The sequence below is a fragment of the Atractosteus spatula genome, chromosome 1 (genome assembly GCF_055471065.1).
Source record: "Atractosteus spatula isolate fAtrSpa1 chromosome 1, fAtrSpa1.hap1, whole genome shotgun sequence".
NCBI lineage: Eukaryota > Metazoa > Chordata > Actinopteri > Semionotiformes > Lepisosteidae > Atractosteus > Atractosteus spatula.
The window spans coordinates 58,206,387-58,233,620 of record NC_142706.1 but is presented as its reverse complement, the minus strand read 5'-3'; the positions used below and the strand labels follow the sequence as shown (position 1 = coordinate 58,233,620).

At 50.2% G+C, this 27,234-nt stretch overlaps 1 protein-coding gene across 1 annotated transcript in view; it reads right to left on the bottom strand.

Annotated features, from left to right (window-relative positions):
- LOC148841365 (rho guanine nucleotide exchange factor 25-like) overlaps positions 1-26,932 on the bottom strand; it is a 60,143-nt gene extending 33,211 nt beyond the window's left edge. Inside the window, exon 1 of the mRNA XM_088914652.1 lies at positions 26,471-26,932. Coding sequence (XP_088770778.1) covers positions 26,471-26,564 — 94 coding nt within the window. The 5' untranslated portion in view covers positions 26,565-26,932. The remainder of the gene's footprint in view (positions 1-26,470) is intronic.
- Between the last annotated feature and the right edge of the window lie 302 nt (positions 26,933-27,234).

The following is a 27,234-nucleotide window of genomic DNA, read 5'->3' as shown; positions in this document are numbered from 1 at the left end:
TCATTTGACTCTGTTTCAGGGCTACAGAATCCAGACATGGTCTTCCTTCCTAATGAGCCCTAAAAATTACTTAATTGAACTCGTTATGATATAATGAAGTAATAATTTGACAGGTTGAGGCCACTCCTTGTTCTTATGAAGCTGGAGATGTTGAGACATCTCTGCATAGCTGGATAGCAGCCCGTGAGGACTAGAGTTGGGCTCCTTTGCTCGATTTTGATTGTTGCTTTTTTAATGATCTGCTTTTATTTGACCTCAAACGCTGACGGCTCGATTCCCTGTAATACGTCCTTCGTTAGTGCCTTCGTTACTAGCTAGGAATGCTGCCTGTTTGCTTCTGTTGCTCGGGGTTCCCCTGACTTGCTGCAAAACTCTGCCCTGGTTGGCTGAGATCAGCCTGTCCCTTTGCCTTCCCCCTGTGACCCCTGCTTGAGTCCCCGAACCCGCTGCTGTCCTGCTCTGCCCCCCGGGTTCGGAGCGATTAGGTGTTTCAGCCCAGCTTTCTCATTTCATCGCTTGCTAGCCAGCAGCAGGATCTGATCCGTGTGTCTCTTGGAAGAAGCCAGAACTGTAGCTTCAACAACATGACTGGGTAGCTTGTTCCACACTCCCACCACCTTTTATGTAAAGAAGTGCCCCCTAGGTGCATATAGTTCTTATAATAAAACAAGATATTTTAGTTAATATAGACTAAAGAATAGGAAGGACACATTTTGCTCAGTCTTAAAGGCACTCACTCCTCTCTTACAGTGGGATCTGAGTGCAGTCCTTACTCCTGCCACATATCATGATCAATAACAACATTCAATAAAGAAGAACGTTTAGGAATGTTTATGAAGACGTCAGACATGATGATTGCTGGCCCAACCTACTTCAGGGTCAGCAACCCAGCTATAGGACAAGAAAGAACCCCCCAAAACGAACCAGGCTGGACAGCTATCCCAATCCTTCCATGCAGAAGTACGAATTAAAATGTAAGCAGAACATAGAATATAGAAAAGAGTCAGAATCCCAACAGCATTCTACAGGGTGGGGGGACCCCATGCAGGATTTTGGAATGAGAAGATTCTACCTGGAGGCTGATCGTAACCAGCACTGCTCTGCTGATCTGGACCAGGGCATGGTAAATATTCTCTCAGCATCTTTCAATTTACCTGGGAAATTTGTCTTCCACACGGGCTCTGATACCGATCCCTGTAAGTCTGTTTGAATGAGACAAAGGTGTTCTCTGTGCTGTGTCAAAACAGCAGCCCTGCTCTCTTTATCTGCAACAGATTACATGCAAAAAAGGTTGATAATATACTGCAGCCTTACACACGCTCATCCCTGTTCCCAGGAACATCTTATCAGGTCTTTGCAAGAACAGCACCAGTTTTCCTTGAAACTGAGGTGGTGTGATGGTCTCATATACTGTCATGCTCTACATACCTGATGTTCAGCACCTACACAACACAGCACACACACACCAGTGCTGTTACACACCTACACAACACAACACAGCACACACACCAGTGCCATTACACACCTACACAACACAACACAGCACACACACCAGTGAAGTTTAGCTCCTACACAACACAGCACACACACCAGTGCTGTTACACACCTACACAACACAACGCACACACCAGTGAAGTTGAGCTCCTACACAGCACAGCACACACCAGTGCTGTTACACACCTACACAACACAACACAGTACACACACTAGTGCTGTTACACACCTACACAACACAACACAGCACACACACCAGTGCTATTACACACTTACACAACACAACACAGCACACACCAATGCTGTTACACATCTACACAACAGAACACAGTACACACACCAGTGCTATTACACACCTACACAACACAACACACACACCAGTGAAGGTGAGCACCTACACAACACAGCACACACACCAGTGAAATTGAGCTCCTACACAACACACACACACCAGTGAAGCTGAGCTCCTACACAACACACACACACCAGTGAAGCTGAGCTCCTACACAACACAGCACACACACCAGTAAAGTTGAGCTCCTACACAAGCCTTCTTTTGTCTGTAATTGTTATATTTGGTGAAGCTAGGATAGAGTCCTTTACAGCTGAAGTGCCTGACAGACCTGGGGTCTGGTCTCCGCTGCTGTAGTGTGGTGTGAACTGAGAGCATGGGACACTTCCTGCACGCTGGCTGCAGCCCAGCAACAAGAACAGCAGGGGTGCTTTCAACTCAAAGCTGTGACAGGAAGAGGGCGGAAGTTAACTGTTACTGAGTATTAAGGCAAAGCCTACACTGTAGTTTAAAATATGCAATGATCTAAACTAAATTAAAACATTTTCTTAGTACAACAAGCCAAACATCACATCCTAGTGGTGTGAGGTGCACAAAGAGAGCACAATCACCCCTAGGCAGAATGCCAGCCCAGCCGCCCCACAGTCCTGGACCCCATCGTACACATTAATGATGTAGCCACATTACAGGAGAGATTAAGACACAACAGTGATCTTGCCTTTCGTCTAACAGCCAACTCAGCATACCTATCGCCTGCCACAGATACTCTCCACATGCAGATCCTCAGGCTGGTAGCTAATATAACATGGAGTTCTTGGATACAATGGCATTCAGTGGAATACATTCATTAAATTACATTATAAGGTCTTCAACAGCCATCAGTCCTAAGCAAACTTCCCAAGAATGGGTAGACTTGCAGTGACATCACTGCGGGATGTGCCCCTCCTCCAGTCAGATATGTCTCCCCTGTCAGGTACCGTGGAGGTGTCCGAAAAAAGGCTCCACAGCCAAAATGTTCTGTTTTCTTTCTTCTCTTTTCAGCATGGAATAAACCTATTACTTGTTCCATTGCAGCCTATGCATGCTGACGCAGCTACCCACCTGAACTACTTGTGTTATGAAATGTAAGTTATCTGTATGAAATTCTTCAACATGAAGGAGCTGATTACAGATGAAAGCACTGAAATATCATAACATTTGTTAACTAGTGATTAAACCAACACTGTGTGTTATTGTTAAAGGGGGCTTGGACCGGCACTCTGAGCTCTTCCATGAGCAGCCTGATGTGATCTGGGGATCGAGGAGGTGATTGTGCTCCTCTTGCTGATGCAGAAGACCCTGCTGCCTGTGTGCCTGTGCACCTGGGCAAAGCATCCTTCAGATACACTGAAGCGTGATACACTGAAGGCAGTGAGTGGATGGAGACAAGAAGTGCTCAATACAGTCATAAATGTGTCTTTGCAATAATGGGTAGACTCTGATCACTGGGGCTCTCCCTAGTGGAGCCCTCTAGTTGAGTCAATTTGCTGGGATTTCAAATCCAGCAATGTGGAGCGATGACACTCAGGTACAGAGCGCTGTTGCGATTATTCCATCCTGTGGTCCTGCTCCTCTGGGAGTATCTGCTTGTTCAGTCCTATTGGGGGTTGTCTTTGCTGGGCTAATGAGCTCTGACAGGGCCCTCCCCGACCTCTCGCCCTGCCTCCCCCTCCTGCAGAGAGCCGCATTCCTGCCCTGACAGCCTGTGACCCACACCTCACACACACTTACACAGCCCTACACACACTTCACACACACACTGCTCTACACACACCTCACACACACACTTACACAGCTCTACACACACTTCACACACACACACACACTTACACAACCCTACACACACTTCACAGACACACAGCTCTACACACACACTTACACAGCAGCCCAACCCACACTGTGCACCAGGCCAGCCTGCAGCTTAGTCTGCGGCCCGGCCTGTGACCCAACCTAAGGTCCAGCCCAACCTGTGACCCAGCCTGCTGCCCAGCCCAACCTGCAGCCCAGCCCAGCCTGTGACCCAGCCTAAGTTCCTGACCGGCCTGCAACCCAGCCTGTGACCAGCCTAAGGCCCAGCCCAGCCTAAGGCCCAGCCAGGTCTATGGTCCAACCCGCCTTGCAGCTCAGCCCAGCCTGTGACGCAGCCTAAGGCCCCGCCCTGCCTGTGACTCAGCCTGTAACCCAGCCTGCGGCCCAGCCAGGTCTATGGTCCAGCCCGCCTTGCAGCCCAGCCCAGCCTGTGACCCAGCCAGTGTTCGGCCTCCAGCTCTCAGGGCAGGCCATCGGAAGCAGGCAGGAAAGCCCGCCGGATCGCAGGGAGGAAGGAGAGGGGCGGAGGAGCAGACTGACAGAGTGCAGTCTGGGATGTATTTAAACAGATTAAGAAGCTGTGACCCCCGGGGTCACCACTGGGCCCAGCAGGGAATGCGTTGCTTGCCGGAAAATGACCAAAAAATGGAAAAGAGAAGAAAGAACAGGGACAGAGGTGAAATTAACTCAGCATGGGAGATGGGCTTTTGTTTGTGATCAAGTAGGACATGCTTGAGCTCAGGGATGATGGGACTGCTGCTTCTGTATCTATCACTTGTCTGTCATCTTTATCTATCTATCATCTGAGGAAGCAGTGGTGCTATCTGTGTGGAGTCCATATGTTCTTCCTGTGTTCACGTGGGGCTTCACTGGGAAAACTGGCCCTGGTGTGAGTGTGTGCGTGTTTGTTATCTATATATCTTTCTATCCTCTATTATCTGTCATCGATCTGTCTATACTGTATAGCTCTATCTCTATCTATGTATCTGTCACCTACTTATCATCTGACGCTCGGGCAGAACTTTGATAGTCCTAGTGAGAGGAAACAGAAGGGCCCAGGAGAATTTTTTACAGCAATTACAGCTTCTTGCTTTTTCCAGCTGGGGAGCAAGTCTGTTGTAAAAAGGGAGGCTTTAAACCAGGCAACCTTTAAAGGGGGGAATTCCAGTACCCCCCAAAATACAACTGACAGGGGCAGTGTGTGAGGCACAGCACAGACATCACCTGCGCCTGGAAATACTCCTTGCATTTTCTCTGCTCCTTCACGAACACTGATGTTCAGAATCACAGGCTCACACTCACACACAACCTCTCTCTCCCACACACACACGCACGCGCGCGGAAAAGAAAACATCTGTCTTGCCTAAGAAAGTTCAGAGGCGCTCTCTGGCTGGATGCCAGGGCACTTTAATAATGTTCTGCAGAGCGTACTGCCTCTCGCTCTTGTCTGCTTCCCTCCCAGCGGAGAGCAGGAAAAACAGCTCTCAGGTTCCAGATCAGGAAGCCAAGCCACGCCGCTGGGCGAGACGAGCTCTGTGGTGAAGTCAGACTGGTGTTTTTCTATTCAGTGCATTCTGAAATGTGTGTTCGCACTCTTGAGCTGAGCTGGACTGCAGGTCCTTTTTATTTGAGAGAACGGATTCTCTTTCGGATATAAATGGTTCCGAGGCTCCTTATCGCTTTTATCTTCATGGCATCAGTTTTTGAAGCCTCTGCCAACCACCAGATCGGTTTTTAATTCCCAGTTGCCGCTGTTGGAACGTGACTGTTGGTAAAGGCTTTTGTGCAGAAAGCTGGTGTGTTGCTGGTGTGTTCACTTCAGAGGACACAAGTGGAAACTTTAGGGAAGTGCATTTTAAACTGAGACAAGGGGGGGGGGGGGGCGCTGCTTTACACGAAAGGTTGTGGGAGTATGGAACAAGCTGCCCAGCCATGTTGTTGCAGTGAATACTCTGGCTTCTTTCACGAAACACCTAGACAGCATTCTTTGGATAAATTAACTACTACCTCCCAATTAACTAAACACACCAGCCTCCCAGGACCAGGACTGGACACCTTGCAGCCACACTGACCCCTCAGGGACCAGGACTGGACACCCTGCAGACACACTGACCCCCCAGGACCAGGCCTGGACACCCTGCAGACACACTGACCCCCCCAGGACCAGGACTGGACACCCTGCAGACACACTGACCCCCCAGGACCAGGACTGGACACCCTGCAGACACACTGACCCCCCCAGGACCGGGACTGGACACCCTACAGACACACTGACCCCCCAGGACCAGGACTGGACACCCTGCAGGACCCTGCTGACACACCAGACCAACCAATCAAACTGGTTTTTCTCCACTAACATGTGTTTTCTGAGGTTTGACTGAAGATCATTGTGTGCTGATATTAAAATTGGCTCAGTGCTTGAGATAGAGCAGGCAAATCATTCCCTGCTGCTTTACATATCTAACACCAAAATGTAGCTGGTAGCTGGCACACACAATAAAGCTGTTAGGATTTTGAGGTTCCCCTTGTCCTGTGTTTATCACATTAAGAGTGCCTGCCGTTTTCATAATATTCCCCATGATTCAGAAGCTCACACCATCCGTTCACTGTACTTTGCCAGAAATATTCACCGCCTGTATCATCCTTTAAATAACTGGACCTCAGTATAATTCACTGACCACATGGTCATCACACCAGCTGCAGCTCTGCCTGGCCCCGCCCTCACCCAGCCCCACCCCTGCCGTAAACCCCGGCCCCTGCCCAAGCCCCGCCCCTGACTCCGCCCCTCAGCTCCAGGCAGAGCCCTTGCTGCAGGCCCCATAGCTGGTCTAGCAGAACATATTAATCTTCGGTCAGTACTGTATCCTCCACCCACAATGTGACGGAAAGAGTCCTCCACCTGACAAGAAGCAGCTTTCCTCATCAGCTCTAACCGCTCTTCAGACGCAGGTGGAAAATCCTACTTGGTGGCTGTCAGATGGGTTATAGTGGGAGTTGCAGTTTTATCTCAATCGTATGGATCTGTGCAGCTCATATCTAGACTGGATGAAACATTACTGTAAATCAGTAGTTTCAAACCCTAGTGCTGCAGGAACACTGTCTCTCACGTCTTTTATATTGGTCGGGTTTTCTATTTGGTTATATGAGAAAATGTGGACATTTGCTGTCAGCTCTTAAAAGGTCAAATGGAACCCTGCGTCATTTTCTGAATTTCAGAACTGCCCTCATTCAGGTGTGGTACTTGAGATCCATCCAGACCTCTGCAGAGGAAAACGGCACTCGTTGTGGGCGTGTCTGAGACAGTGTCACTCCTGCCCGTGGGCGTGTCAGATGTATTGTTGCATGTATAACCACCCAGGCCTGATGGACAGGACAGGGATTGTGGGCGTTTCTGATACAGGGTCACTCCCACAGTAGGTGTTCCTGATAAACACCACCTCCACACAGAGCCATCCCGCAACCGGCAGAGGAATCCTACTCCATTGGGCCCCTGAGCAAGGCCCTTAACTCCAACTGCTCCAGGGGCGCCGTATAAATGGCTGACCCTGCGCTCTGACCCCCAGCTTCTCTCCCTGTCTGTGTGTCTCAGGGAGAGCAAGCTGGGGTCTGTGAAAAGACAAATTCCTAATCCAAGGAATTGTATATGGCCAATAAAGTGATCTTCTGATGTCGTGTCACCTCTGCTGTGTCATCATCCATTACCCAGCTCGTAAGAGCTGTTCAGTCAGAAATAAAAACCAGTACATTGAGTAGAGGCTGTGTCAAGGTCTGTGCGCTGAAGGTGTGGAAACAGCACCATTGGAGTGGGGTATTACTGACACTCAGGACTGACTGAATAAACAAGTTAAATAAAAGTCTGAACAAGCAAGAGGTCAATGATGGCATCAGTTAGCACTGGAGCTGGAATGAGACCTGCAGGATCAGGGCTGGGCACGTCTACTTTAAACAGTACTGTTGTCTTTTACAGTATTGTGCATTATATAGCACTGGATTTTACTCACTTCTGGACAAAGTACTCCCTGTGCGGATAGTCTCAGAGTATGTGGCCTGAGTTAAACGTGTTTGTTCATGGTACATTGCCTTGGCAATCTTCATTACACTAGTGCGGTTTAGTGCAAAGGTATTTGGATTGGAGTCAGCAGTCTCCAAATAGCGTTTTTAAAATCAGGGCTGGGCGGGGGGGCGGGTGTTAGGAGAGCAACTGCACTGGGGCCTACCCCTGATGGGGGCCCAGTTCCGGTGCAAGGGGGGACCCGCACACCCCCAGGACGTCAACAAAATATAGGCTCCCTCCACACCCCCAACCCAGAAAGCACAACATACACGCAGCGACCCCACACCACACGCACTGACTCTGGCTCGGCTGCTTTGTGTCTCATGACGGGCTCTTTAACACGCAGCTCTGTGACGCTGATACAGCTCTTCAAAATCCACTTCCACAGAAACCCACGCTTCCAGGCTCAGGAAAGGCTCCGGCCTCTGCTGGGTCACTGGCTCCCCGTACTGCACCAGGAGTCCTTGCTCCATTCACACACAGGGCCAAACCAGACAAAAACAAGACCACACTGAAAAGGGAATTGCTTTCTTTTCTTTTCTAGAGGACGTTTTAAAGAAAGGCGAGAGATTTCTGATTGCTTGTCTTTATCCTTACATATACATTTATATCAAAAAGTATATCATAGCAGAGGAGGTTCCAGGCCCAACTGCAATACCTTACCCCTAATTAAGAAGATAAGTCACCTTAATTTGTGGGATGAAAGAAGAATTTTTCAATGAGACCTTGTGGCCACTGAGGTAGGATACGCGCTCCCCGATTCCTGCTCTGCTGAGCGATCCAGTTCTTTTCCCACAGTGATCCCAACGGTGCTGCTTGCACCGGGCCTATCTGAAGACAGATGCAGGTGGTGGTTGTGTGTGGCGAAGCTCAGGGAATGCGTGCCCGCAGGGAGGAATGCAGCCCCCAGCAACTGCATCTGTGTCACCCCCCATCCCAGCCGGGCTCACGCCAGAGCCAGCATCCGGAGCAGCGCTCCGAGTGGAGCCCAAGCCGGGCCCGTCAGAAAAGCCCACCCGTCCTCACCTTGCTGCTTCATCCGGCACGGCGGCCAGAAGCCAGATGGCACCTGAGAGAGGCCTGGCGCGCAGCCATCCCTGCAGATAAACGCGGCTCTGAGCTTCCCGAGCGCCAGCCGCTCAGAGAGCAGCAAGCAGGCACGCGTGCAGGCGCGTGTGTCCACGCACAAGGGCTTCTGGGATTCTAATTCCAAGGATCTTCTCTCCCTCCCTCATCCCAGTGCAGACAGCTGTGGCCGCGTTTTGGGAAGAGGAACAGATTGAGCTCCGTCCTGCCGCTTGCTGGCTCGCTAAAGAGCTGGGCATGAATGCCTGTGCATCAGCACTGGCTGCAGACAGGGGCAAACAAGAACTCCCTTGGCCCTCCTTTGAAGGAGGCGTACGTAGGACACTTCACAAAAGCCACAGGCATGAATAATGGCACGGAGTCCTGTTAAGATTGTTCCATCCTATACTACTGTTCTAGTGCTGGGTTGGGGTTGGGTTTAGTGTTGGGTGTAGAGAAGGGGTTGGGGTTGGTGTTGGGTGTAGAGAATGGGTTGGGGTTGGTGTTTAGTGTAGAGAAGGGGTTGGGGTTGGTGTTGGGTGTAGAAAAGGGGTTGGGGTTGGTGTTGGGTTTAGAAAAGGGGTTGGGGTTGGGTGTAGAGAAGGGGTTGAGGTTGGTGTTGGGTGTAGAGGAGGGGTTGGTGTTGGTGTTGGGTGTAGAGAAGAGGTTGCAGTTGGTGTTGGGTGTTGAGAAGGGGTTGGGGTTGGTGTTGGGTGTTGAGAAGGGGTTGGGGTTGGTGTTGGGTGTAGAGAAGGGGTTGGGTTTGGTGTTGGGTGTAGAGAATGGGTTGGGGTTGGTGTTGGGTGTTGAAAAGGGGTTGGGGTTGGTGTTGGGTGTAGAGAATGGGTTGGGGTTGGTGTTGGGTGTTGAAAAGGGGTTGGGGTTGGTTTTGGGTGTAGAGAATGGGTTGGGGTTGGTGTTGGGTGTAGAAAAGGGGTTGGGGTTGGTGTTGGGTTTAGACAAGGGGTTGGTGTTGGGTGTAGAAAATGGATTGGGGTTGGTGTTGGGTGTTGAGAAGGGGTTGGGGTTGGTGTTGGGTGTTGAGAAGGGGTTAAGTTTAGGGTTGGGTGTAGAGAATGGGTTGGGGTTGGTGTTGGGTGTTGAGAAGGGGTTGGGTTTGGTGTTGGGTGTAGAGAAGGGGTTGGGGTTGGTGTTGGGTGTAGAGAAGGGGTTGAGGTTGGTGTTGGGTGTAGAGAAGAGGTTGGTGTTGGTGTTGGGTGTAGAGAATGGGTTGGAGTTGGTGTTGGCTGTTGAAAAGGGGTTGGGGTTGGTGTTGGGTGTAGAGAAGGGGTTGGGGTTGGTGTTGGGTGTAGAGAAGGGGTTGGGGTTGGTGTTGGGTATAGAGAAGTGGTTGAGGTTGGTGTTGGATGTAGACAAGGGGTTGAGGCGCACTCACTTATGTACTCTGAAAAATATGTGCATCACAAACACATACGCACTTATGAACTCGTGAACACAAATATGCAAACTCACACACACAAATAAATACAGGATCACACACTCTTGTGTACTCACACACATAAATACACACACTTGCACACACCTGTGAACTCACACACAAGAACATGCACACTTGAATAGAAATACACACACACTTATGCACTAACACACAAATATACATTCACATACTTGCACACAAACTTGTGACACAAACATGCACACTCACACAGAAATAGACACACTTGTGTACTCACACACACAAATACAAGATCACACCCACTTGCACACTCATACACACAGACACACTCACACACCTGCTTACTTGCACTTCCACTGTGTGGACACACACTTTCACCCATGTTGCTCGTGATGTTTATCATCATTCATAATCTCTCAGGCCTCTACATCTTTCCATCTCCCCCTGTCCTCTGTGACTCCTGTCAGATCACCATGGAAACTGCCTCTGGGGAGGCAGGGGAGGAACAGACAGGCTCCTCAGGTACCCGGCTCACAGCAGCCATGCCAGCAAGGACACAGCCAAAGCCCGAGACCACGGCCTCAGTGATTCTTCCCATTTCATTTCATTCAAACGCAATGAAACAAGAGGCTAGCAGCTCAGTACTCCACACTAATCCACTGAATTTATCTAGCTCTTTCTTGTTTCCAAAAAATGTCGGATTTTTATGAAGGATCCTGAGGAATCTGCTTCAGCAGCATGCTTGTTCCAGTCACCCACAACTCTTTGTGTAAGGACCATTGTGCTTCAGGTTGATTTTGTCTTTAGCCCTATTGGACTTGAGTCCAGTTGAAGTCACCTGTGCTAGAGACTAAAGAGGTATGCAGTAGCTCCCCTGACACCAAGTCCCAGCATTTGAAAGCTCACAAAAGATAGGAGGCTCATCTTTTAGAGGTGGTAACTATGTTCGCTGGTGTAACAAGCTATGAGAAGTTTTTGAGAAACTAAAAGGAGGAGTAGACTCTGATGAAGTATAGGCTCAGTGCCCACAGCCTGGCCATAGAAACTGGACACAGACAGACCTGGCTGCCCAGAGAGGACAGGCTCAGTGACCACAGCCTGGACATAGACACTGGACACAGACAGACCTGGCTGCCTAGAGAGGACAGGCTCAGTGACCACAGCCTGGACATAGACACTGGACACAGACAGACCTGGCTGTCCAGAGAGGACAGGCTCAGTGACCACAGCCTGGCCATAGAAACTGGACACAGACAGACCTGGCTGCCCAGAGAGGACAGGCTCAGTGACCACAGCCTGGACATAGAAACTGGACACAGCCAGACCTGGCTGCCCAGAGAGGACAGGCTCAGTGACCACAGCCTGGACATAGAAACTGGACACAGACAGACCTGGCTGTCCAGAGAGGACAGGCTCAGTGACCACAGCCTGGAAATAGAAACTGGACACAGACAGACCTGGCTGCCCAGAGAGGACAGGCTCAGTGACCACAGCCTGGACATAGAAACTGGACACAGACAGACCTGGCTGCCCAGAGAGGACAGGCTCAGTGACCACAGCCTGGACATAGAAACTGGACAAAGACAGACCTGGCTGTCCAGAGGAGATAGGCTCAGTGACCACATACAGAACTGGCTGTCCAGAGAGGACAGGCTGTGCTTCCACCTACAGCAGTGAGAAACAGAGACAGAGAGAAATAATCTAAATACTCTGCAATTAGACAAACATTTGTCCCTGTCATAACAAATGTAATCCCAGAACTCCCAGTCCTGACAGAATCAGGACAGTCACCAGTTCTACTGGGGGAGGACACTCAATAGAGCTGCAGCCCAGTATGTGACTATATTTGTTTGGCTTATTGTCAGTTCTTTGGCAACTGTATCTCATCAGACTGGCCAGTAAAGCTCGTCTTTGGGAGCAGTGTGGGGAAGAGAGGGTGTTGCAGGACGGGGGGCCGGTGTGTCAGTGGCGAGGGGGCTGGGGGGAGGAGAGGAGGTTACAGCTGATGCCTGAAATAGCTTTGTCATTAGCTGTGGTCTTCAGTACAAACAAATAGTTTTGCCAGGGAGACGGCTTGCAACTTCCTGTAGGAAACTGCCAAGCCAAATATTTTTTGTCTGCGTCTTTTCACCACACTAGAAACCCATCCTATATACTGTTAACCCCCTCAGGACCCGGCCCTGGGGCCACAGGGACACTGACTGACCTTCCTGTCCGCCCAGATAAGATGACACCGCCTTCATCTGGCCAAAACCGGGGTCAGCCCTGTCAACCCAGCGGACTTCTTCAGAACCGAGCCGTGGGAACAGGCGGAAACTACAGGGAAGGCACTCTAAACACTGAGAACAGGCAGCAGGTTTCACACAAAGAGTGGTGGAAGCATGGGACAAGAAACTTGTTGTCAAAACCGATACCCTAGTGGCTCTGAATGAACCTCTGGACGAGAGGCTCGGGTCCGTTAGCTGCTAACTACCGAATGGCCGAATGGCTCCTCTGGTTTGTCAGAGTTCTCCTTCACGCGTAGGAGAGAGGCGCTTGATATTTCCAACTCCTGCTGTGATCGTGCTGCGCGAGTCCCCGGTCCCCCCAGCTCCTGGCCAAGCACAGACTTTCGCCAACGCCAAAGCGCATACTTCCGTTTTCTTTTTAGAGTTCAGTTGAGGACGTTTTGAGTTGGATTTGGATTTTACAGAAGCAAAACAAATAGACTGGAAGTGAAAAAGGGAAAAACCTGATGGGGTTTTGAAGGTCTCCTTCAGTTGTGCAGCGCCCGCAGGGAGCGCAGAGTTAACTGTCCAGGGAAACAGGCTTTCTCTGTCCCGCTCCCCCCACCCTGAGTCCTTCTCCTAAACAAGGTCTGGAATGCGCTCCCGGGTCTAGGAACAAATTCCCTCTCTCTCCAGCACAGACTGCACACATGCGCATCCGGGACCACAGAGCTGGAGAGGGAACGTCTGTTTCTGAGAGCAGGAAGAACCAACAAGAGACAGAGAGAGGAGAGACAGACAGACAGACAGACAGGGAGAGTGGTGAGAGAGGAGAGACAGACAGGGCGAGGGGTGAGAGAGGAGAGACAGACAGACAGGGAGAGTGGTGAGAGAGGAGAGACAGACAGGGAGAGTGGTGAGAGAGGAGAGACAGACAGACAGGGAGAGTGGTGAGAGAGGAGAGACATACAGGGAGAGTGGTGAGAGAGGAGAGACAGACAGACAGGGAGAGAGGAGAGACAGACAGACAGGGAGAGTGGTGAGAGAGGAGAGACAGACAGACAGGGAGAGTGGTGAGAGAGGAGAGACATACAGGGAGAGTGGTGAGAGAGGAGAGACAGACAGACAGGGAGAGAGGAGAGACAGACAGACAGGGAGAGTGGTGAGAGAGGAGAGACATACAGGGAGAGTGGTGAGAGAGGAGAGACAGACAGACAGGGAGAGAGGAGAGACAGACAGACAGGGAGAGTGGTGAGAGAGGAGAGACAGACAGACAGGGAGAGAGGAGAGACAGACAGACAGACAGGGAGAGTGGTGAGAGAGGAGAGACAGACAGACAGGGAGAGAGGAGAGACAGACAGACAGGGAGAGTGGTGAGAGAGGAGAGACAGACAGACAGGGAGAGTGGTGAGAGAGGAGAGACATACAGGGAGAGTGGTGAGAGAGGAGAGACAGACAGACAGGGAGAGAGGAGAGACAGACAGACAGACAGACAGAGAGAGTGGTGAGAGAGGAGAGACAGACAGGGCGAGGGGTGAGAGAGGAGAGACAGACAGACAGGGAGTGAGAGAGGAGAGACAGACAGACAGGGAGAGTGGTGAGAGAGGAGAGACAGACAGACAGGGAGAGAGGAGAGACAGACAGACAGGGAGTGAGAGAGGAGAGACATACAGACAGGGAGAGTGGTGAGAGAGGAGAGACAGACAGACAGGGAGTGAGAGAGGAGAGACAGACAGACAGGGAGAGTGGTGAGAGAGGAGAGACAGACAGACAGGGAGTGAGAGAGGACAGACAGACAGGAAGTGAGAGAGGAGAGACAGACGGAGTGAGAGAGAAGAGACAGACAGGGAGTGAGAGAGAAGAGACAGGGAGTGAGAGAGGAGAGACAGACAGGGTGAGGGGTGAGAGAGGAGAGACAGACAGACAGAGAGAGTGGAGAGAGAGGAGAGACAGACAGGGAGTGAGAGAGGAGAGACAGAAAGGGAGGGAGAGAAGAGAGACAGACAGGGAGTGAGAGAGGAGAGACAGACAGGAGAGGAGTGAGAGAGGACAGACAGACAGGGAGTGAGAGGAGAGACAGACAGGGAGTGAGAGAGGAGAGACAGACAGGGTGAGGGGTGAGAGAGAAGGACAGACAGACAGGGTGAGGGGTGAGAGAATGGACAGACAGACAGGGTGAGGGGTGAGAGAGAAATAGATTATGAAAGAGGAGCAGAAAGAGAGGCCCTTTCCTCAGTACCTGGCCGCACCCCACACCACACAGAGATCAGCTTCCAGCTCTATGCTGATGACCTGGTCCTGTTGTCACCCACTGAACTGCTGTCATTCACTTAACATTAATCAGCAACACACAGCTAGTTACACCTAACTGGGCCTAACTGTCAGTGCACCAAGAAGCTATATGGCAAACAGGCCTTTCTGTAGCATGAAGGGGAGACTAGAACACATATCCACCCATAAAAATTTAGAGAATAGTTCAGTATAGTTTGGCAGTGAAATGAGTTTAGGACTACAGGACAGACACCTTACAGGATCTATGTTGGCTGAATTCAAGTACACTGAAATTACAATACAAACCACAAACCAGCCCATGCACGGTAGATCTGAGGTACTGAAAAACAATAATAATTTAAAACGCTGGACCCATCTAAAACAAAGTACCTCTCCCACTATAAAACCCTAATGCCAAGAGCTAAGCCCAGAGAGCAGCCCCCTCCGCCAGCTGGATCTGAAGCTCACTACCACCAAGCACACTCAGGACAGCACTGCTACGATATCACACATCACAGCCCGGTCGCAGTCAACCAATCTCAGCACATGCCAAACAACACTACAGAACCTCACTCACTGGGACACACACCAACTACACAAACTGGAATGCTGCAGGACCTTAAAAAACCAATAACAACTAGTTGAGTATCTGATCAAGGTAAGAAACAGCAAAAAGAAACAGACCCTGACAAATACAGGCTCAGTGACCACAGCCTGGCCATAGAAACTGGACACAGACAGACCTGGCTGTCCAGAGAGGACAGGCTCAGTGACCACAGCCTGGACATAGAGACTGCACACAGACAGACCTGGCTGTCCAGAGAGGACAGGCTCAGTGACCACAGCCTGGACATAGAAACTGGACACAGACAGGCCTGGCTGCCCAGGGAGGACAGGCTTAGTGACCACAGCCTGGCCATAGAAACTGGACACAGACAGACCTGGCTGTCCAGAGAGGACAGGCTCAGTGACCACAGCCTGGACATAGAAACTGGACACAGACAGACCTGGCTGTCCAGAGAGGACAGGCTCAGTGACCACGGCCTGGACACAGAAACAGGGGGACAAAGGCAGAACTGGCTGCACAGAGAGGACAGGCTGTGCTCCCACCTACAGCAGTGAGAAACAGAGATAGAGATGAACTTTCTGCTGCACTGTGACAAATACTCTGGGATTAGACAAACATTCTTCTCTAAAATAACAAATCCAATTTCAGAATTCCCAGAATCAGAACAGCTTCCGGGATGAGATCTCCTGTCACAGCCTAAGGGACAGACTGAGTCTGTCTCACAAAAATGTTTTATGGAATTGTATTGGACTTTTAAATTGAAGAAAATGTTCCTTTAACATTTTCTGACAAATGACATAAGGATAACCCTGAAATGTAATAATAACAATTCCCTCAGGCTAGAAGGATAAAGGTCTGTATCTCAGTATCAGCATAGAAGAGAGAGACGTGTTTTGTGTACTGGAATCACTCCTGATGAATGAATCCCCAGGACTAGATGGTATCTTACCAATTGTACTCAAGGAAACAAGATGTTACTCAGAAGGCAATGACACAACACTTCCAGAAGTCGCTAAAGGCAAGCATCATACCTGGGACTGGAGGATTGCTCCTGTAGTGCCCATCCATAAGAAAGGTGACAAAACTGAACCCAATATTTATAGACCAATAACTCTGGCTTCTATTACAGGCAAGGTTATGGAAGACATAATCACACCTAAATTGAAACACAGACCAAGGACAGATGTGTGAACTACGAGGAAGCACATTTAAAATTGGGGAAAAGAGTCATTTCTTTACAAAAAGGGTGGTGGGAGGGTGGAACGCACTGCCCTGTCAAGTGGTTGAAGCTGATACCCCAGTCACTTTTAAAAAACAGCCAGATGGCATCCTCAGATCAGCTAACTACTAACTACCAAAGGGGACAGATCGGTCGAATGACTCCTCGAATTTTTTATCTTTCGTATATTTGAATGTTCTTCTTCAGTGACCTAGATGATCACCTATATGGAAATAGGATTCCAGAGATAGCCAACATGGATTTAGACAATGGATGACTTGTTTAACTAAATTTGTTCAAGTTTTCTGAACGTGTGCCAGCAGTAATGGACAAACACAGAGCACATGGTATGGCATATTTAGATTTTCAGAAGGCTTTTTATAAGGGTCATCACAAAAGATTAATTTGCAGATTACAGGCTATATACATTTGGGTTAATGTGTCTTTGGACTGAGAAGCACAGTACTCAGTACTTAGTATAGAAAACAGGGAGTATGGATAAGGGGTAAATACTCAGACTGGGGTGATGTAATTAGCGGGCTACCACAGGGATCTATACTGGGACCACTGCACCTCTTAATTTATGTTAATTATTTAGATTCTGGTGTAGTTAGTAAACTAGCAAAGATTGCAGTCAATACTAAATGAGGAGGATCAGCAAATACCATAGAAGCACCTCATGAAATTCAAAAAGCTTTAGATCCTGTAAACTGGGGAAAAGAACAACACAACATGCTGTGTCAGGCACAGTGGAGGCACCTGGTTTGTGCCCTAAAGTGATGGCCATGCCCCATAGCGACACATATGGGGGAGGATGTGGACGAAACAACAGGTCTGTATAGGACATGGACAGGCTGTGGACCTCCCTTCGATTAAGGGATTAAGCTGTGTAAGGCCTGTTTGAGTAAAGAACAACAGAAACACTTCTTTTTGTGCACTGAAGTGATGGCTATGCCCTGTGGTGTCACAATACTGGCACAGACAAGACCTGAATATTCCAAGCACTAGATGCAGTAAGAGTCCTCACAACTTGAAGATACGAACAGGGAAACACTGCACCAGAAGAGGGTCCTTATGAAAAGCACTTTGGTGTTTATGTTCACACATGCTTTGCATTTTCCAGACACCATAAGGAAACCATTAAAAGAGAAATTGTTATGATATATATTTTAAATTATAGAACTGAAATCAGGGAATGGCTTAAATTGTATACTGCATTAGTAAGACCCCATTTCGAATATCGGGTACAATATGGGTCACCATGTGACAGGCACTGACAGCCTGAAGGAACTGACTCTCTTTACTCTAAAGGGAGTGTCCTGCACTGACAGGCTGGAGGAACTGAGTCTCTTTAGTCTGAAGGGAGTGCCCTGCACTGACAGGCTGAACAAACTGAACCTTTTTAGTTTTGAACAGAGAAGATTGTGAGGGGACCTAACCATACATCCATTATCTAACAGCTTTATGCAATTCGGTGTCATGCAGGAGCCCAAGCCTATTCCAGCAAGCAACAGGAGCAAGTCCATTGGAGACCAAATACAAACATTCACGCCAGGGCCAGTTTTCCCAGAAGCCAGTTATCCTACCAACAAGTCTTAGGACTGTAAGAGGAAACCGGGGAACCTGGAGGAAACCCACGCGAACATGGGGAGAACATACAAACTCCACACAGATAGTACCACAGAAAGTGCACCCAGGGCCCCAGCAATGCTAACCACTGTGCCACCGTGCCACCGGGGAATTGATCCAAGAAATTGATCGTTCAGAATCATCATAGTCACCCACAAAGTCAACCCAGTGGACTGCTTCAGAATCAACAGTGAAGCACAAACCAGAGGACACCAGTGGAGAAAACCACGAAAGTGTATTTAAACCTGAGTGCAGCTCTGTCTCGGCATCCTGTGTGTGGAGTGTTGAGTTGGCTAAAGAAAAGGGGTGTGCTGGGGTTCAAGCTGGGTGAATGGTGACGGCAGTGGGGTTCAGGTTGGCTGAAGCAGAGTGGGTTGAAACGGAGAAGGGAGAAGTCAGTCAGAAAGCAGCGCGTCGGTAAACAACAGGGCTGCTTTCCAGCTAATTGGAAACAGGCTGCCTGCGGACTGGAGCCGCGGAGCAGGATAACGAGCCCGAGAGGCCGAGAGCGGAGACGTGTTACTGCAAGAGGGGGGAGACTCCTGCAGCTTGTTGTCTCCCGCTGCTGTGATGTGTTTCAGTGCTGAATCATTTGGCTTTAATGGGCTTTTATCCTGCTGGTAAGTGTCTCCACGCTTCAAGGAGACAGGGGATAGCTTTGCTCACGGAAATGGAAACAAGAGAAGGTCGAAATGGAAAGTAAGGAGAAGGGATCGTGAATCTGGGAATACTGGAAAAGGACAGGCAGTGAGGGAGGAGGGATCGTGAATCTGGGAATACTGGAAAAGGACAGGCAGTGAGGGAGAAGGGATCGTGAATCTGGGAATACTGGAAAAGGACAGGCAGTGAGGGAGAAGGGATCGTGAATCTGGGAATACTGGAAAAGGACAGGCAGTGAGGGAGAAGGGATCGTGAATCTGGGAATACTGGAAAAGGACAGGCAGTGAGGGAGAAGGGATCGTGAATCTGGGAATACTGGAAAAGGACAGGCAGTGAGGGAGAAGGGATCGTGAATCTGGGAATACTGGAAAAGGACAGGCAGTGAGGGAGAAGGGATCGTGAATCTGGGAATACTGGAAAAGGACAGGCAGTGAGGCAGAACTTTCCCAGAAACCAATTCATTCGTCAGTATGTTTCTGAACTGTGGGAGGAAACCCACACAAACACAGGGGGAACATACAAACTCCACACAGAGAGCAGAATAACTATTTAAACATGTTGGATGATACCTTGTAACTATAAGTTTTCATAAGCAAAATAAAATCCCAGGCTTTGGAGGAGCAATGTGAATATTCCAACCAAGTATTCTGTCAGTTCAACTAAGGCCTTAACGAGGTAATTAAGTTGGCTGGAATGGAAAAAGGTGTGTGGGCCTCCAGGCAAAGGATAATTGACACCTGACTCTGTATTCTGGTTATTCCTGTATCCATTCAGGCTTCAGCAGCAGCGCTTGGCCTCAGTAACAGACAAACTGCTGTGCTGCACCCTTACGTGACACAAGGTCCACCGCGCTCAGTTACCCCAGAGCATCTCGCAGGTGGGTCTGCTGTCCCTGGCCTTCCTTGACTACAGCAGGGCTCACAACAGGTCTCGGTCTAGGCCTCCCCGAACAAGGAAGCACTTTAACTTGTCCAGTTGAGCACTGAATGAGTTCAATTAGGTGATTAAGGACTCGGGACTGCCTGCTGGACCGGAGTGGTACAATGATCGACTACACAGCGCAAATGGGAAAAAATTCCCGATACCGGAGGGATGCAGTGTTTCCTCGTTTGTGATCCAACCAAAATTTTTTTAAGAAACTACTAACCTGTTTCTTTCTTAATTAGATATAAAGCTTTTTTTAATTCTATTAAGATCTATTACTGCGTTAATTACTAATAATGCAACTATGTTAATAATTAAGTCAGTTATCTATGTGAGAACATGGTGGGAACAAAAACCCGAAGACACGAGGCCAGCCTGCCCTGAGCTGCACAGACAGAATGGGGGAAGTGAGCGAAGGTCTTCCTGATCCTGCGTCAGGCCCAGTGGGGGCGCCTGGGGGGCGCAGACCTTTTCCCTCACAACACACGCCAAGCTTATAATCTCGCACAGCAGATCGCTAGACTACACTGGAACCCTGAGCAGCGCAGGGTTACTGCTCATACATCTGATTGATCGGTCGGTCAGTCGGTCGATTCGTTTATCGATTGACTGGTTGATGGGTTGGTTGATTAATTAGTTTATCGATTGATCCGTTGATGGGTTGGTTGATTGATTAGTCTATCGATTGAGCCGTTGATGGGTTGGTCGGTTGATTAGTCTATTGATTGATTGGTTGATGGGTTGGTTGGTTGATTGATTGATTGGTTTATCGATTGATTGGTTGATCGAGATGTGTATATCAAGACATATGGTTCAGGAAGCTGCAGGGATTACTGGAACACCTTGCCCTGCACTTCATGGCAGTGGATCGCCTAGGATCCTTTTAGAAACAGCTGGGCGAGATCCTCTTTCCAGACAAGGGGAATGACCGGAGGGGTCAGTGGGGGACAGGGTCTGTGTCGGAGCGTGGCGACCAGCCCACGATGGCCCTGCTCCACAGCAGCGAGAGCAGAGCCACTGGAGCAGTCAGGGTGGGGGGGGAGGTTCTGTCCGGGTTGCGTTAGATGTCAGGAACTGACCTTTTCAGACCTGAATTAAAGCAACATTAGCATTTCCTCCTCTGCCCTCTCCTGTCTGTCCCTTCTTTCTCCTTCTCTCCCTAGAAGCTGAATTAAACTGCATTTTTCTGCTTGCGGGTTACAGAAGCAGTCAGTCGGAAATGCTTTACTGGAATGTTGCTGCATAATGGCTTCACAATCCCTTCATGACTGCTACACAAGACATGATCATCACATGCATAATGCTTTCTAGGGACAGATGAAAATGACATAACGTGCAGAAGAGGTCATGACATTTATTTTAGCATCATGTCTAGCCCTTGGGACGGTGCATCTTTGTAATTTGTTAAACTGCATAACTTTGATGCTCTGTGTGAGGTGTTGGAAGAGAAGATCTGGTGTGAAGATGGTGCTCTGTTGGAGGTGTTGGATGAGGAGATCTGGTGTGTAGATGGTGCTCTGTGTGAGATGTTGGATGAGGACTTCTTCCTCATGTGTTGTTGTGAGATTGGTATAAGGGGGGCATATAGGATTCTTCAACGTCTCCAACTTTTTCTCTCCCTCCCCAACTCCCCCCTCCCTCTCGCTCGCTCCTCAGAAGAACAGCAGAGAAGTCTCTCTGCGTCACCCAGCTCAGAGTGGATTTCTTCCCCCCAGTACTATTTTTGAATCCTGACATCTCCGAGCCCGGGAGACGAACAGGAAATGATCTCTTGGCAGCTGCCCTATGGGAATTTCCGCTGCTCTTGGCTGTGTGCTTTTCTGTCACCTTCTGGCGTGTCTTGGCAGCGGGACGAGCGCCGCACTAGCCAGTGAGGTGCCACCAGAATCACAGCTCCGTGCCAGTGGCCTGGCTGAGGGCACGGCCTCCTGCTGCTCCTCGCGGTCCAGGTGAGCAGGCAGGGACCCCACCAGCCCCGCTGCTCGCTGAAGCAGCCCACAGAGGCTCTTTCTCTCAGACAGCTGCTCGCCCAATTACCAACAGTACAGTTCCTGGGCCGTCAATCTGATACAGTTAACAACAGGTCTCGTATCTGTAATGGATGGTCTTGAATTTATGAAGTGGGTTTTCCTAATACTGTTTGAGAATTCAGGGAAATTCAGAACTGGGCTTTCTGGGACTGTGCAGGGAAAAACATCATGGCAGGCAGCCCTCAAGAACAGGAATGGATCGGACTGCTACACACCAGGAGTCTTGATCCCCTGTTTTCCTACTGCCAGCACTAATCCCAGAGTTTTTCCGGTTGAAGGGCTCCTGTTGGATATTCCTCAGTAGCAGGGATGCGGGAAGGGCCTGTGGTCAAAGAGCATGGAGGACTGGAGACTGGGATCCTTCTATCCTTCCATTTTCTAATCACTTCATCCAATTCAGGGGCGCATGGGAGCTGGCGCCTATCCCAGAAAGCAAAGGGCGCAGGGCGGGCTACACCCTGGACAGGACACCTTTCCATCACAAGGCACACACAGACACAGACACACTCACTCACACCAGGGCCAATTTTCCTATGAGCCAATTAATTTACCAGCATGTCTTTGGACTGCAAAAGGAAACCAGAGCACCTGGAGGAAACCCATGTGAACACAGGGAGAGCATTCAAACTCCACACAGATAGCACCCCAGGGACTGAACCCAGGGCCCCAGTGCTGCGAGACAGCAACGCTAAACACTACACTACCATGTAGTCCTAAGACTGGGACCACGAGGACTAATTAAGTCATTAATCACTCAAATTATGTCACCTAGAGTTTTGCTTGAACTCCAGAGCCTGTCCAGCTTCAGACAATCATATCTATGAGCTGATCAGTCCAGATCTCTCCCAGTTCTCTATTCAGATTAACTTCCAGCTGCCCGGAAGCCAGAGAACAGCACTCCTCCCTCAGCTGTGAGCGGAGCTCATCACAAAGCTCATCTGGATGCCTTTAAAGAGAATTTATGGCCTTTATTAAAGCCATGCCCTCCCCCCACCAAATTCCAGGATCAAGAGCACCAGCCTGCTGTTACAAAACGCTCATGGCACAGATGATCCGACCAACCAGAAACAGATTTCTCAGCACACAGGCACTCCGGAGCAGGATCAGAATGCTGGAGTGGTGAGAGGAGGTGATAGGTGCCCTGTTATAAGGCAGGGCAGCAGGGAAAAGCATGCCTGTGCTCATAATCAGAAAGTTTACAAACAGCACAAGCTCCATTCAGCCCCTCCTTGTCTGAGGACCTCAGTCTCAAGGATCTTGGAGGATCCCAGCAAATTGGCTTCAACCGCATGGATGATCAGCTTGTTACAGACTCCCACCACTCTCTGTGTACAGACATGTCTGCTGATTTCAGTCCTGGAAGCACTTCCCATTAATTTCCTCCACTGGAGACGGAATACTATGCAATCACCAGAGTAGTATGGCCAATACTGTGGGGGAGATTTTAACTTCCAGTGGAGGAGACTTAGAAGGCAGTACACCACAGCAAAAAGGGGGAGAGAGGGGATTGTCTTTCAGAACTAGAATCGAAAATTAAGCATTATGTTCAGGGAGCAGGCAGTGACATCAACTGGTATCTTTCTCCACAAACAAAGCTGTAACAGTTTTCATGTTGTTTATGACTATTGTTCCTAAAGACAAAACAGGTCCATGAGTATCTGCAATAGCAGCCAGGATCTGTCACAGCAGAGCTTCTGACACTGTTAGGTGTGGGTTAAGGGTGAGGGAAGGGTCATTATGAATGGTTAGCCATCTACGCACTTTCTCACTGCTTCATCAAATACAGGGTTGCGGGGCAGGTGGAGCTTATCTCAGCAAGCAATGGACACACGACAGGACACAGCCTGGAAGGGACGCCAGTCTATCACAGGGCACACACAGACACAGACAACACAGACACAGTCTTTGGACTCTGGAAGGAAACCATAACACCTGAAGGAAACCCACATGAACAAAGGGAGAACATGCAAACTCCATACAGACAGCACCCCAGGTCTGATCCTGAGCCCAGGGCCCCGGCACTGTGAGCCACTGCATGGTTGTGCTGCCCCCATGAAGGGTTATCTACCTTTTACTTGTGAATGGCTACAGGGCAGGGGGCACAGTTCCAGTACTAGAGGAACATAATGTCTCTGTTTTTCCTTTCACCTTATTAACTTAATTGAAATCGTTTTGAGCTTAATTTAACAAGTTGAAGCACTTCCTCGTTCTTCATGAAGCCGGAGGTTAAGAGAGACCTAGAATACTTGCTGGACAGCAGCCTGGAGACCAAAGTACAGACGATTATGAGTGTTGCCATGGCCTGGATACACTGGGAACACTGGGACAGGAGTGGGAAGCTCAGGTCTTGCAGTGCAGAGTCTGTTTCTGGTTTTCCAACTCAGACCGTAATTGACTTAAGTGTACCAATTAAGTGCATAAAAGGTCCAATTGACTGTGTTTTCCAGGTCTTAAATGAAAAGCTGTCTCTTCATACCAGAAGGAACCCAGCATTCCAGGATCAGGGATGTCCACTCCTGCTCTATGACATTATACTGGCTGCATAAGTGATCAGCTCATTTGACCAGGTCCATTGAGAACATATCCTTGTTTATAATGATGGCCTGGAGACTTACTTCTAAAGCAAGGTAGTTTACTGGAGCACTCTGAGTGAAGTACCCTATTCAAGGTTAAAACAGCCATGCCTCATCTGGGATCTGAACCCGCAATCCCACCAGTCCACATCGCTAAACAGGAAACTGCACACGGCCGCCGTACACTCGAGCCTGTTTACCCACTGCACTATGGCCCTGTTTTGAGAGCAATCTGGCTGTGACTTCACACCCCTCAGAGGATGTGTGCAATGTGCTCATTATTGCTAGGTGATGCAATCAGTTCAACAGGGGATAGGGGGTCACGCCCATGTGTCCATCACAGGGCAATGGGTGGGACGATTGGACTCGTCATCCAATAGGAATCCCTGAAAAACAATTCTCATATACAGTGTGTTTTTTTTCAGCTGAAGTAACTCTGCTGTCATTGTTAATGAGGAATATGTATTTATTCCACTCCAATTCATGCATTCAAATCGTCCAAAGCCATATTGTGTTCAATTGCCAGTTCAATATTTTATTAATTACAACAGCAAACACAGAACACTTCTAGTACTTGGCTAAAAAATCTGAAGCACACCTGTGTTATGCAGCTACTCTACTGTGAAGTTTTGTGCAACAGGACTGGGACCCATCTCCCATTTCACAGCTCCATATTCTCTCCCTGTCCCTTCCTTCTCTCTCCCTTTTCTCCATCTCTCTGTCCTCCTCTTCCTGTCTCTCACCCTCTATCCCAGTCTCTCTCACGCTGTCTCTCTGTCTCTATCCCAGTCTCTCTGTCTCTCTCACACTGTCTCGCTGTCTCTCTCCTTCTATCTCTGTCTCTCTCCCTCTATCTCTGTCTCTCTATCTCTCTCACGCTGTCTCTCTCACGCTGTCTCTCTGTCTCTCTCTCGCACTGTCTCTCTCCCTCTATACCAGTCTCTCTATCTCTCTCACGCTGTCTCTCTCACGCTGTCTCTCTGTCTCTCTCACACTGTCTCTCTCCCTCTATCTCTGTCTCACTGTCTCTCTCATGCTGTCTCTCTGTCCCTCTGTCCCTGTCTCTCTGTCTTTCTCTGCCGGTCCCCCTGTCCTTCTGCCGCCCTGTCCCTCAGTTTGTCCCAACTGAGGAGGCACCGGGGCTCCAAATGGGACCAGCGATGGTAGGGCGAGGCGCAGAGAGGAATCAAAATTCACATCTGTAAATGAGCCTGGATACACAACACACACAGCCTGTCTAAACACCCCAGTTACCCTGCAGACACCCAGGGAGCAAACTAATATCTGTAACGGATTTTTAACGCATGTTACCCTAAGCTGCCGTGGCCTGTGTGAGCACAAGTGTATCTCAAATGGGCTCTGCGCTACGTGTGGTGAAACCCAGAGCACTCCCACTCCAGAGCAATCTGAGCCATTCCAGGTTTCACCGCAAGCTGTGGGAGTTCGTAAGGCAGTGGAAAGTTACAGCATTCTGGACAACCCTGAGTCTCTAACAACACGAAAGCGTCTCAGCTGTCTTCCCGGCGGCTTGGCGCAGCTCGTACCGGAGAGCCCAGGGGCCCCAGCAAGCCCTGGAAGTGGATCCGTCTGCTCCGCACCAGGAGTCACGCTCTCCTCGGGAGAGTGAGGAGACAGGGCAGAAGCGGGGCAACAACGTTCTTCTGGGCACAATGAGTCAGCTCCCCAACTTCAACCCACCCCACCCCTCCCCAACACATCGCGGAGCGAGCCGGGACAGCTGGCAGGACCGGCGGCGCGCTCAGACCCGGTCTGAAGACGCCACCCGCGAGGACGACCCCCGGGGCCTCCCTGCCTGCAGGAGTGAGCAGACGTGTTCGAGCGCCCCTCCACAGGGAGGGGTGCCCATCGCACTTTGATTGGCTGTCCCGCAGTGTGAACGGGGGCGTCCCCCCCGATGTTCAAAACACAGAGGTCTATTCTAAGTGTGCCAGGGGGGGGAGAGACCAGGGGTGGACATCTGTTGCTCCACTCCGAAAAACCTGGAGGAGCAGGAGAGCAGGCGGGAGGGGGGTCTGGCCAGACCAGAGGGCTAAAGAAAATAAACACAGCACCCGAGACGGACGAGGAGGAGGCTGGAGAGAACTGGGGGGGGTAGACTGAGGAACCCCCAGATACACACACACACACACACGCGCTGGGACCTCGGGACAAATAATTGCAACAATTCCAATAACAAGAAGGAGATGCCCATCACTGACCTCTCACCCTGGCGTAACAGCAGCCGCACTTTGCCAGTACTTTTCGGAATAAGTGTTGGCACGCGCAGCCCCTGTGGTGGTGCCCTCCCTTCATGCTGTGCCCAGGTCGCTGCCAGCAGGGCTGCCACCTCTGATCATGGCACTGGACGAGAGGCGGGCAAGAGACGGGCAGTGCGCCGGACCGGTCCTCCTCCTCCTCCGCCGGGCGACAGGGGAAAAACCAAGGTTTCCAAAAGGCAGAAATAAAAACCCCGCTCGCGCGTGTCCAGATGTCATCCGCCAGCCACGCCAAGCAAATCCCACTGATCCGGCACTTCCCAGGCGGAACGAGCAAGCAATCCCTACTGCAGTAACCCGGGGGTGTGGACAGAGCCCAGGGCAGGGCGTCTGGAGAGGGGCAGACAGAGGGAGAGAGAAGGCAGAGAGCACTGCAGGTCCCCGCCGCCTTCTGCTGTCGCTCTGGTCAAATAACGGGCTCTCCGTCTGGGAGAGAGGGAGGGAGGAGGGAGGGAGAGGAGGGGGGAGCAGGGGGGAGGGGGAGGTGGAGCCTGCAGCCTCCCCCTCCTCTCCTGTCCTCCTCTGTTCTCTCTCCCTCTCTCCTACCGCCTGCTCGCCTCTGCCTCCCTCTCCCTGCACTGCGCAGGAGACGGAAGCACACAGACGCACACAAAGACTCCCACACCCACTCCTTGCAGAAAGTGCCGGCAGAGTTTGGTGGGAAAGCTGGTGCCTCACTGACAGACGCACACGCAGCCCCTGAGCGG